This window comes from Phascolarctos cinereus, unplaced genomic scaffold, assembly GCF_003287225.1.
Source record: "Phascolarctos cinereus isolate Bilbo 61053 unplaced genomic scaffold, phaCin_HiC Scaffold_726;HRSCAF=1367, whole genome shotgun sequence".
NCBI classification, from domain to species: domain Eukaryota; kingdom Metazoa; phylum Chordata; class Mammalia; order Diprotodontia; family Phascolarctidae; genus Phascolarctos; species Phascolarctos cinereus.
Window position 1 is genome coordinate 88,815,768 of NW_027556098.1, and position 13,337 is coordinate 88,829,104.

The 13,337-nt window shown below is 33.1% G+C and overlaps 1 protein-coding gene across 5 annotated transcripts in view; it reads right to left on the minus strand.

Annotated features, from left to right (window-relative positions):
- The window catches only part of SENP7 (SUMO specific peptidase 7), a 158,889-nt gene that overhangs the window by 36,410 nt on the left and 109,142 nt on the right, over positions 1-13,337 (minus strand). For all 5 annotated transcript variants that reach the window (XM_020999860.2, XM_020999859.2, XM_020999856.2 and 2 more), the window contains 3 exons: positions 11,028-11,144; positions 6,418-6,540; positions 1,382-1,474 (listed from right to left, as the gene is read on the minus strand). In XM_020999860.2, coding sequence (XP_020855519.1) covers positions 1,382-1,474; positions 6,418-6,540; positions 11,028-11,144 — 333 coding nt within the window. The remainder of the gene's footprint in view (positions 1-1,381; positions 1,475-6,417; positions 6,541-11,027; positions 11,145-13,337) is intronic.

A 13,337-nucleotide genomic window follows, 5' to 3' on the forward strand; every position in this document is an offset into this window, starting at 1 on the left:
TAAAATCTTAGTCTTCTTCCATATTCTGTTCTCTTTTCCCTCTCATATACAATCTGTTACCAAGTCCTATAAATTTGAAACATGTCACATCAATTTTCTCTTTCAATTTCCACTGGAATTTCCTAAGTACTCCCCACCTGGACTACTGAAATAAACTTCAATTTGGGAGAGACAGAGAATTGGTCTAGCAGCTTCCAGTCAAAGGATCATGGCATCCACCTAAGAGTTGGAGGAGATCACAGATATCATCTAATCCAACCCCCTCATTTTACAAATAAGGAACTCAGACACACAGATGGGAACAGACCTTCAGTCTTCTGGCTCTAAATGTCATTTTCTTTCTACTATATCACATTTCTATCTACGCATCTGCCAGATTCATCTTCCTAAAGCAAAACTAATCAAATCAAATCATGACCCTGCTCAAAAACCTCCAATGGTTCTCTCTTCTGAATACTGACAATCCTAAAGCACCCAGTCTGACACTTCATACTGTCTCTAACATGGTCTCAATCCACAGTGAAGAGGAAAGCACTGCATCTGGAGTAAGAGAACCTGGATTCAAATCCTGACTTACAATTATAATCTGTGGAAACAGAGGCAGCCCCTTACTTTCTCTGAGACTGTTACCTCATGCATAAAACAAAGAAGTTAGCCAGAATAACTTCTGGCCTTCCTTCCAGATCATTGTAATTCTATGATTCCTATCCCATAACTTCCTTATGCTACAGATAAACTATGAGTTTTTTTACCTATGTACCTAGACACTTCTGCATTAGATGTTTCCTCTACCTGCAATGCCCTTTCCCAAATTCCACCTGTCAAAATCTTCCCCATTATTTCATAGCCATGTTACATCCAACCTTTTTCAAGAACACTTCTCTGATCCCCAGTTGGACATGATGGCTGTGTCCTCTAAAGCCCCTCTGCTCTTTATACCAAGGCAGCCCAACCTCTGTCACTTCCACTTCTTTAGGGGTCCTTGCTATGAGAGGGTTTGCAGAAGTTATGCTGTGATATTTGACAAGCATATGTTATTAAACTGAGGAGGGGCCCTTGAGAAGTCTTACTGTAAATTCAGTCAGGGCGACATTCCCTTCTCCCTTTGAGCAAGAGGTTCAAAGAAGTCAAACTGTTTTCCCAAAAGCTCTTTTTTAAAATGTTCAATTCATTCCACAGCACACTAAGTTACAGTATTACAACAGAATTCTGTTATAATGTAGTATATGCAAAGCAAAAATTAATGAGTTGCTTTTGTGAGGATATATTGAAAATGAAGCTGAAAATTTACAAAGCGATACCTTTTAGTACATCTACAATCTAAAAGAACATCTTGTAAAAACTCCCTTCTACCTTATTTTAAAACAATAGCCAAACTTACGCCTCATTTACAGGTACAAAGATGTAATCTTTATTAAAGATGTTTATATGACGAGTCCATGTACGTACTCTTTTATGTCTTCTCTGTGCCATTCTGTGAATAAGAAAAAAACACATTTTGCTTCCATAATCAATCAATCAAAAAGTATTTGTTAAGTTCTTACAATATGACAGGAATTTTCCCTTAAAGTTTTGGAAGAAAGACCTCTGGGTTGCTATTTTTTCATCTGAAAATAGAACTTGGCACATTAGTGCCAAGTGGTAAATTAGTGAATGAAGAAAGGAAGAAACTAGATGCAAGTGCTCAATCTAGTAAATGTAGATCTCCTAAGATATTTATACTCCACAAAAATATGCTACTTTATTAACCTCTGGCTTACTACTTTTTAAAATCCCAATATATTGTCTTCTATAAGGCAACTGTTTTAGCAAAATTTCTTGGGTTAGTTATTTCTTTTTTAGTTTATTTCCCTTTAATAAGCAAAATAGAGCAATTTTAGGCTACCATACCAAAAATAACTCATAATTTATACCACTAAAACAAATTAACTACTGCAACCTGATTATCAAAGCAGGCATTGTCATAAGTGCAGTAGACTCAATGACATTGTGAATGTGAGATTTGGTCACTGCATGATACATACACCCCACACACAAACTTGCTAAAACAAAAGCTTACTCAGTAGTTAAAGAAATCTCAAAATATGAGTTCATTATGAATCAAATGCCAATAGCAATTAAGGGAGAATTCTATTTTCAGAATAAAACATCTAGAGCATCCAAACAAATTATTTACAGACTCAATTTGTTTACATAAAGCAAATGTTTGGGGTACGTTGTACTTATGAACAATAACAAATTACATAAGTAGAGGGTTCACAAGATATTTTGTTGTTTCAAAGTAAAGGCACACACTGTTGGTAGAGCTGTGCATGAGTCCAACCATTCTGGAGAACAATTTGAAACTATGCCCCAAAAGCTATAAAATTGTACATACCCTTTGACTCAGAGATACTATTAGTAGGTCTGTACCCAAAAGAGAATAAAGAAAGAGGAAAAGGGCCCATGTGAACAAAAATAATTGCAACAGCTCTTTTGTGGTGGCAAAGAATTGAAAACCAAGGGAATGCCCATCAATTGGGAAATGGCTGAATATGTTGTGGTATATGAATGTGATGGAATACGATTGTATGATGAAATGATGAAAGGGATGGTGTCAGAAAAACCCAGGAAGACTTGAATGATGCATGATGCAAAGAGAACTGAGCAGAACCAGGAGAATAGTTTATATAATAACAACAATATTGTAAAGATAATCAACTCTGAAAGACTTAGTAACTTTAATCAATACAACAGCCAACCACAATTCCAAAGGACTCATGATGAAATATGCTATCCACCTCCAGATAGAAAACTGAGTATAGATTAATCAGAGTATAGATTAAATCATACTTCCTTCTATTTCTTTTTTTTTTTTTGCTTTTTTTTTCTTGGAACATAGCTAATGTAGGAATTTGTTTTGTATGTCTATACATATTTGTACTGAGTTGGTTTTGGTTTTGTTGGGTTTTGGGTTTTGGGGGGGTTTTTTGCCTTCTCAGTGGGCAGGGGAGGGGGAAAAACAAGGGAGAGAATATGAAAACCAAAAATAAAACCAAACCAAATTTTAAAAAGAATAAAGGTACATGAGAAAATAAATACTATTGCTCTTGTATTTCTCTGTTATAACTATATTTTAAAATAATATGAATTATTAGTAAAATGAGTGAGGATTTCCAAAACATTGTATTGGTCATTTGGAGTAGGGTGGCAATTGGGGGTAGGAAGAGGAAGGAGGAAGAGTAGTAGTAGTAAAAATGGAAACCCTCTTTTTATAAACAATCACAGTGGGATTTGTGAAAGATTACTAGAGTTAACAGTTAAAATACATGATCAGAGTTACTAGAATGAAAGAAATGGGATGAAAAGAAATAGAATATGTCATCTGTCAAGTGAGGGAATCTTAATGAGGTGTCTCAGAGAGAACATAAAGAGGGTGCGTGCCCATTGGAATGGGGGGGGTGAAATTGTAGAGGCAATTAAAAATTGAGATTTACCAAAAGTCTAAGTTTTAAGATCTAAACATAGATTCTTGGTCATAAGTGCTAGACCAGAGAGTGTGGATGTATCAGTGCAAATTCATCATCTCTCTTGGAAAACAACTTCAAAATACCTGCCATATTAATGGTAGGTCAATAGTACCACCTCCATATGTAAAAAATAGTACATACTTTGAGATTCTGGATATGGAAGCATAATAACAACTACAGACATAGTAGTGACAGTTTCTTCCTGCAAAGACAAAGACCAACCGACACAAACAATTAAAGAAATTTTTGGTAACTATACTATGACTAATGATAGGGAATAGCTAAATGACACTAAAGATGACTGAAAGCGAATTGTCATAGAGTTCCAGTCTTTCAGGGAGATGGGCTTCAATTTTTGTTTCATTTAATAGGCACCATAAAAAGTTGCTGTAGTTTTGTTTACTGTATCTCAAATCAGCTTAAAGTATATCAGATATATGAAATGCAAGTGCTTTCACAGGAATTTTTTTACTGCTCACCAAAAATTGTTTGACATACAGTAAAAATAACAAGACAATGCTTTCTATTCAGCTTAATGAAGTTCAATACACAAAGTACAAAAGGACTCAATTTTAAAGGACTAATTTTGTAAAGCAGTATAAAAATTGATAGTTTGATATAACATTATCTATTATTGAGAATTGTTATTGATGTAAGGAGACTATCCAAAAGAACTTACTTGCTGTAATACAAAAATAAAAAAACCATATTATAAAGGGATCTCTAAAGGGAAAGAGGTCATGAGGACAGTATTATAGTGGAGAGACTCCAGTCCCAGGTAATTTGTTCAGTATCTACCTAGTCTTCAATGATTATTCTAGTCCAAAGTGAGTAGCACTTCCTTCTCTGAACTCCCAACAAAAATTTGAAACCCTATTATATAACAGCTTGTTTTGTTTTTTAATTATTTCATAATGTTAGCCTTGACTTTCCAATCAAATTTTCAGCTTTTCAAGAGCAAGAAGTATATTCTATGCTTTCTTCAGTATTCCTAAAAACACTAGTTAAAGAGTAGATGCTCAATAATGCCTATTGATTAACTAGTTGGTGAAATTTGGCTCCCATACTGGTAAATTTGGCTCCATGTTAGTAAAGAAATAAAATTCAAGATTCATATGTAATTTAAATTAAATGTATGTATGTTTATAGGAGAATAAAATCTAGTATATTTATTAAGAAGATTTTTTATTAAATCAAAATGCAGTCCCTAAATAATACAATCAGATTCCCTTGGAAAATTTTACTCTTAAAAAAATATAATGGGGCAGAATCTGGTTTGTCTTACTTAGTTTTTCAGGGGGAAAAAATCTATATAGGTAAGCACCTCAGTTGAAAACAGCCTCAATATAAGACATATAAAATATTACATTAATGTAAAAATCAGTTTTATATACACAAAATTTAACAGCAGGGTATTTAAAAGTCTGAAGTGCTAAAAAATACTTTTATACTATTATTACTTCAGGTATTAACTATATCTAATCCCAATTTTGAGGAAGGCTTACACTATCAATAATATTGACAATTCTAATCCTTGTATTTCAAAGTAGGATTTTAAATGTATCATGTAACAAATTCTGGTAAGACTGTGTGTTCAGGGTCATTAATTACTGCATGGTTTGGAGAGCAAAGGTCTCTCTCACAGAATCAATTCTAAAAATGCTACTATATTTCCACAAGTAAAGTAACATAATGAAAACAATGTTTCAGGAAAAAATTAACCTGTTGCAAAATGTATAGCTTCAGACAGTCTCACTACATATAAACTTGCCATTAATTTTGATTATCCAGGTGACTGCTACAGCTATTTTTTATAGTGGCAAAGAACTGGAAACAAAGAGGTGAGGGATTGAAGATGTAGAATGAAATATGGATAGGATGTCTCTAAAGTCTTAGCACAGAACTGCACTTAAGATTTCATACAGAACTGTACTTTAAGACTTACCTTGGGACATTCGGTATACATGTTTGGTCATGGACAATATGGAAATTTGCTTTGCTTGACTATGAATATGTGTTATAAGAGTTTTATTTTTCTTGTTTTCTTATAAGTATTTCTTAATTGAAAAATGAAAGCTCAAAAGAAAAATGTTCAAACTCACTAATAAAGAAAAGCAAATTAAAACAACTTTGAAGTACTAATTCACATCCATAAAATGCACAAATATAATTAAAAGCAAAGAAGTTCAACAATGGTGAGGTTATGGAAGACAGGTACAATCATCCATTACTGGTGGAATTACAAACTTACAGGATCTGTTTTTGGTTAGCAATTTGATAGTACATGATAAAATTGCAAAAATAATTATGCTCTTTGTCCCAATGTTTCCATTGTTGCAGTATACTCTGGAAATATTAATAGAAAAAAAATCTAGCTATACAAAGATTTTCTTAATAGTATCATATTAAAAAACTGAAAACAGCTTAATGTCCAACAGCAAGGGAATGAATCAATAAATTATTACACTTTAACACAACACTACAATGCATTTATGACCAACAGGTATAAAATAGATATAAACATGTAATATTTATAACTTTCAGGTTACTAAAACAACTTTTAAAAAAACTATTTGCAGTAATGAAAGAAAAAGAAAAAAGAACCAGAAAAATATATAACACACTACGACCACATAAATGGAGTAAAAGTGAATAAGAATGAATAGGAAAAGAATTCCAATGAAGACTTAAAGGGAGTGACCGAAAAATGATATTTCATGAATTTAAAATAATTTAAATTTAATGTTACTAAGCAAATTTAGTTAGATATATTTATGTTCAATGTTAATCTTTTAACAAAATATTTTTAAAATACTGATTCATATGATGGCAATGTTAACTCAGGGTTCAAAAGGAAATCACTAAAAAATAGCAAAACAAAACATAATACCTCAGAAAGTCAACTTACGAAAGGTTTGGATTTTCTTCTATTGAATTATTTTCTTTTCTAGTCAGGCATTTATAAAAGAAGCTGCTAAAAATGTAGCTTCGTTCAACAAGATCATCTGATGCTTTCTCCAATATAAGATATCTATAGAAGGAGAGCAACACCAAAAGAAATCATTTATGACTTGGAAGTTTTGCCTTTAACTCAGTCCCCCACAAAACATTTTATAATATATATTGAAAATCTAAGTTTTAGAGTTGATTAAATTGAACCAATCAGTTTTAAAATAATAGTTTGATTCTTATTTATTCAATATAAACATTATTGGTATCACTCTTTCACCAAGATCACTTTAACAACATATAGTTTAATATCACCCACTCTTTCCAGATAGAGCTGGCACTAAAAGAAGTCTTGAATTCCATGGAATTCTAATTAAACCAGATTTCAAACTAAATTCTACACCAAAATATTCTCTTCAGTCCACAGAACTAATACATTTCTTTTTATTTCAACCATCCGATAACAAACTAAAGACCAGGGAATTTAAAACATACATTAGCTGTTTTTAGCAGTTTATTAAAAAATAAAAAATAATAAATATATATTTTCTAAAAGAAAAAACCTCTAACAAACAAAAAATCAAGTTAAACAAGTACATTTAAGCTGTGAAGTAAATTAAATCCAAAGTGAGTAATCCAAATAGGGCAGTAAATTCAAAACTAAACTGAAGACTAACCAGAGTTCCTTTTTTAAATATTCCCATAAAAGATCTTATTTAAAAGATAACTTTGAATTGTTTCCCCCCTTAAAATCTAAGAATGACATAGTTACCATGGATAAATTCTGCAGCAACTGATTATATCCAGGATAATAGTCTCAATGGACATAAGTAAAAACAGAGATACTCCTACTAAAAAGAAAAGGCAGCAAAGATCACACAAAACTATCTTGAAACTATCATATTTACTGATCATGGAGTTAGGAAGTTGTTTGCATTGAAGAGATAAAAGTTTCCCCACAGTACCCATTTACACTTCATCAAGGTATCTCTGTCATTTACTTCCTAAGCCAAGTATTAGTTTTGGTTTTTGTTTTTTGTTTACTGCAGACTGGCTTGTCAACTATAATTATCACATCTACCTGTGTTTCTATTTTCCTTCTGCAAAAAAAAAAAAGATGTTGTTTTGATTATCATATTTTAATATTTCAAGGATCTGTGATTTTGTCAGGGAGAGTACTCCTTAACAAAGATCATAATATCTTTAAGACTTAGTAGATGGTCTTAGAGAACTGCTATAACTAAAAAGTTTATCACCGTAAGCTAACTTGGTGATGACAAGCTTCTCTGGTGCTCAGAAGACAGATATTAGAGCCTAATATCTTGTAGGCACCAAAAATCTCCCTAGTTTGGTATGGCATTCCCCGGCATGCATTCTGCGAGCATGAGGTTCCCACTGCACCAAAATGAAGGCTTAGATTGGGACTTTAATACAAGGAAATAATACTTGCAAAAAGTTTTATGTTCATTACATCATTGGATCTTTACAACTGTATGTAAAGTTCCCAAGTTATAACATGCTTTTAGACTTACAAAAAGCTTTACTTACATAACCTGATTTGATCTTCACAACAACCCTGTGAAATAAGTATTACTATCTCCATCTGACAGATGGTTTAAGTGACTTAACTAATCACAAAGCTAGTAAGTGTCAGAGGCAAAACACGGTTCAGGTCTCTCTTAACTCCTAATCTGTTTTGTTTCTCTTACAACACTGCCTTTATTAGCCAAATAGTTATAGTGCGTTCCCATTTATTGCTCAATGTATTTAATAAAATTATGACCATCCCCTTCACTAAAGTTCTGCTCTGCTGCTTTTTTCTTGCACAGAGGAATCCTGGGGTTTGAAGAGCTTTTTCAGCACAGTGCAGACAGCATGTCAGGTATTTGAAGACTTGCTTAGCTAAGTTCAGAGGCAGTTTTCATCAGCTTAGGCACAGGGGGAAGCAACTCTTCAAAGTGATTTCCTAACCTACAGAGGGGCTATAATCTGTGTCAAAAGAGAGATTTCCTGCTATAAGAAATAATGAGTACAAAGGAATATGGAAAAACTTATGCAGAGTGAAATAAAGATTGGGGAAAAGAATATACACAATGACTTTAACAATGTAAATGGAAAAAACAACCACATATTTAATGTTTTGTAACATTCAAAAATGAATGTTGTAAAATTATGAAGTATAAGTTTGACCCCAAAGAAGAGAGTTTAGAATATACCTCCCTCAACTCCTCTGCATAGGTAGGGGGAATGGGTTCCAGAGGTGTAGAACATTATATAAAATGTCAAATTTTTTCAACATATTGATGGGTTTTGATATTTTCTTTCTCTTTTTTCCTTTTTTTTTTTTTTGAAAAAAATCTATTACAAAGGATGGCTCTCTGGAAGGAATAAAGATCACAGAGAGTAATCTAGGTAGTATTTTTTAAAATCCTGCAAAATCTATTATTTTTAAAGAAAGGGTACCCACAGTAACAAAAACATAGATCCTTGAAATATTGAGGTACTGAAGTATGATCATCCCTTTACAATCAAAGAAAACAAGAGCACAAGTAACAAGTATAATGGAACAGATGAAACTAGGACTTAATAAATAACCAAATATATTTTCTCAATTTCAAAAGCACAGGCAAAAACTACGATAATGACACAATGAATTCAAAGAATAACTTCCAAGTTACAGCCTTAGTAAGGAAAGAAAATCACAGGTAAATCTCATCCTGTTTAAAGTGAAAAATTAGGATTAAATCTATATCTCCACATAGGATATATAGAAATGTGATATATTTCCAATTAGATCAATGACCTATTTATTTAAAAGATCACATAAATTAGCAGAAATGCAATGATGTACTTAATGCAATTGTGAAAGCAAAACCAACAAGATAAGTTGTTATAGTAGACAAAGTAATATTTAATTACAAAAAAATAGGTGTTTTTTATACAACAAATACAATGCATCTGGAATTTTTTAAAAATAGGCTAGGAAAATTTACTGTAAATATTTCTCATATAAATTTGAGGTCAGGAGGATTTAACACAAAAGAAATTGACATTTAAAGGAATTGGCAAAAGTTTATGAAATAAACAAATTGTTTCTTTTTTTTCTTTCTTTCTTTCTTTCTTTTCTTTTTTTTTTTGGTAAGGTAATCAGGGTTAAGTGACTTGCCCAGAGTTACATAGCTAGGAAATGTCAAGTGTCTGAGGTCAGATTTGAACTCAGGTCCTCCTGACTCCAGGGCTGGTGCTTTATCCATTGTGCCCCCTAGCTGCCCCTAACAAATTGTTTCTTAAAAGTCACCTAAAATACTATTCAAATTCTTTAACAATCAGAGAAATGCAAATTAAAGCAACTCTCAAATGCCCTTTTCTTACCCATTATGTTGGCACAGATAGTTAGAAAGGTGGAAAAAAAATCAGTGTTTATGGGACCCTGGAGAAATAGACACTGCTGAAGGAGCTATAAACTGATTTAATCCTTTTGGAAAACAATGAAATTACAAAACTGACCCATTGATTCCAGTATCAGGAATATGCCCCAAAAAGGCTTTTATGAGGGGAAAGAAGGACCTTTCAATAGAAAAAATATTTAGGACTACATTAGTCATAATAACAAAAATAGTGGAAATGGCCCATGACTGAGAGATAATTTATAAACTATGGCTTATGAACACAATGAAATATTATTATTACATAAAAAGACAAATGTGAAAAGTATGAGATTTATATAAAATGATGCAAAAAAAAGCAAAAGCAGAACTTTTATGCAATGATTACAAGTATGTAATAATAAAAGAAATAATAGCAACAAATGCCAAAAGGAATAAACAGAAGAAAAAGTGTTCAAATGAAGACATGAGAGCAAATAAAATGCTCTTGTTATTATCTTATTAATTTGTAAAAGTTAATATACACTCGAAATATATTTCAAGTAATGAAATTTGGGGGGTTATGTATGATTATTTTTATTTCCATTCATGACTTGAATGTTTTTGTTGAAGGTTACTAAATTTACATGAAAAAATAATTCTGCTAAAAGATACAACAAACTAAAAAGAGATGCTTAATTCCTACCACAATATTAAATTAAAATTTAACTTTTTCAACGTATTTACTCTGCGTCTTCATAAATTTGCATCTTTTTCAAAATTTCTCCTATACAAAACTATAGTGGTCACAACAGCTATACTGAACTGAACTGTACCGTCTATTGGAAATGAAGAAATGAAACTAAGCTGTCAACTTAGAGAAATTTTGGCAAGCCAGGGGAAAAAATGAATTTCATAGGATGATAATGGCCAATTAGAAGAATGGAACAAGTCAGTGGTAGAGCTGTTTGGACAAAAAAGAGTGGCATTTATGTGACTGTTGTCAATTTTGGTATTAATGGATAGGTATTTAATGTGATGAGTAATAACAGAGTCACATGAAGACTAGAAAAAAGTTGACAGAGGTAAAATCCGACAAGTTTCTGCTGACATTCTGAGAGTATAGTTACTCAAGGTACCTAACACCTTTTTTTCCTAACTTTTGACAACAAAGCTAGATGAGTATGTTTGTTATTTTACTTACTTAAGATAGAAATCAATGATGACATCATTAAGAAATTCTCCATCTTCTAAGCACTCTAAGTCTTCATTAGTAACTCCTAATCCTCCTTTTGTAGGTGGTGGAGGATATACAATCAACCTAAAAAGTAACAATGAAATTAAAACAATGATGAATTGGGATTTAAAATATTACTAATAAAAACAGGATTCTCCCACAGAAAAAGAATGGAAATAAATTATAAACTATAAACAAAGTGTTATATTTCCCTTCTTCCTTCCTAATGTACCAAATTTTATGCTCAATTTCTTTTCTGTAAGTTTCCTTACAGTTTGTTACAGTGCACTCTCCTCTTTCCTCCTCTGTTGCTCCCTCCCTCCCTCTTTTCCTCCTCTCTCTCTCTCTCTCTCTCTCTCTCTCTCTCTCTCTCTCTCTCTCTCTCTCTCTCTCTCTCTCTCACACACACACACACACACACACACACACAATTCCAGAACAAAGCATAGGTTGTTACTATAGGGCAGGGGGTCTTCACTTTTTTGGTGTCATGAACCCACTCCTTAGGCTGCCTAGGGAAGCCTATAGACTCCTCAGAATAATAGTTTTCAATGCATAAAATAAAATGCATAGGATTACCAAAAAAAACCAATTATATTGGAATACAGTTATCAAAATATTTTTAAAAATAAATTCACAGACCCCAGATTAAGAACTCCTGTTATAAAGGCTCATATTCTTTGTGCCTAATAGACAATAAGACTAAAATAAATGCTCAGGATCCATGTCTCCACAAAGAAAGTTCCTATCTAGATTTCAAAATGTGTAGAAAATAAACTAAATAGAAAACAAATGGAAACACGGTTTCCAGTATCTGTAAGATACTAGAAACGCGGGTATGGTTAGTCAAGCATTCTTTCTCTAACATCTAGTACAAAAGTTTATAAAGAATGACATTTGTGATTTATTACCCCAAAGCTAGGTTGGACTAGTATTAAAGGAGGTATCTTGTTCAATTAAGAAGGGTTGCTGGGTAAATAAGGGTAACTGATAATAAGAAAGGTATAAACTATACTTAGATTTTGTGATCATCTCTCCCTTCGTTCTCTTTTTTCCTCTTTGACCACCCCCTCAGACTCCTTTACCATATGTGAATCCATAACCCACATCTGTAATGGTAGATATGCCCCAAGGCTATAGTGTGGTACCTCTTTCTCATCACTTATCACTCAGCGACCTCATCTACTCCCATGGACTTAATTATCATTTCTATGCAGGTGACTACCAATCTAGTTCTGCTTTCTTGTCTGACCTCCAGTTCCAACTGCTTATTGGACATTTCAAACTGGACGCCCCATAGGCATCTAAAACTCAATGTGTCCAAACACATTATCTTTCCCCCAAAACCCATCCTTCTCCTAAATCTCCCTAGTGCTAGGGCACCTCTATTCATCCAAGTTTGTAACCTCAATATCACCCTAGCAAGTAGCTAGGTGGCACAGTGGATAAGAGCACTGAGCCTGGAGTCAAGAAGATCTGAATTCAAACATGACCTCAGACATTTACTAGCTGTGTAACTCTGGGCAAGTCACTTAACCTCTGTTTGCCTCAGTTTCCTTATTTGTAAAATGAGGATAATGTTGATACCTACCTCCAAGAGTATTGTGAGGACCAAATTAGATAATAATTATAAAGAGTTTAGCAATAAATAGTAAGCAATAAATAATAGTAATAGTAATTATTAATAATTAATAGTAAACAATTAGTAACTAATAGTAATAAATAATAGTAAGTAATAAAATGTTAGCTATTGGGGGGGAGGTAGACGGGGGCAAGCTAGGTGGTATAGTAGATAAAGCACTGTGTTTACAATCAGGGAGACCTGAGTTCAAATGCCACCGGAGACAATTGCTAGTTGTGTGATCCTGGACAAGTTACTTAATCCTGTTTGACTTAGTTTCCTCATCCGTAAAATGAGCTAGAGAAGGAAATGGCAAATCACTCCAGTATCTTAGCCAAGAACAAAAACCCAAATGGGGTCATGAAGAATTAGGTACAACTGAAACAACTGAACAACATTTTTAAATTATTATTATCTTGACTTTTCATTCTTCCATACCTCACATATCCAGTTATTGCCAAATCCTGTTATTTCTACCTCCACAACATCTCATACCTGTGGACTTGTCTCAATCACCGTTGAGACAAGTCCACAGATATGAGATGTTGTGGAGGTAGAAATCCTAGCAGTTCAGGCCTGGCCTGGACTATTAGAATAGCCTTCTAATTGGCCTTCCTGCCTCAAGTCTCTCTCCCTTCCAATCCATCATCCATACA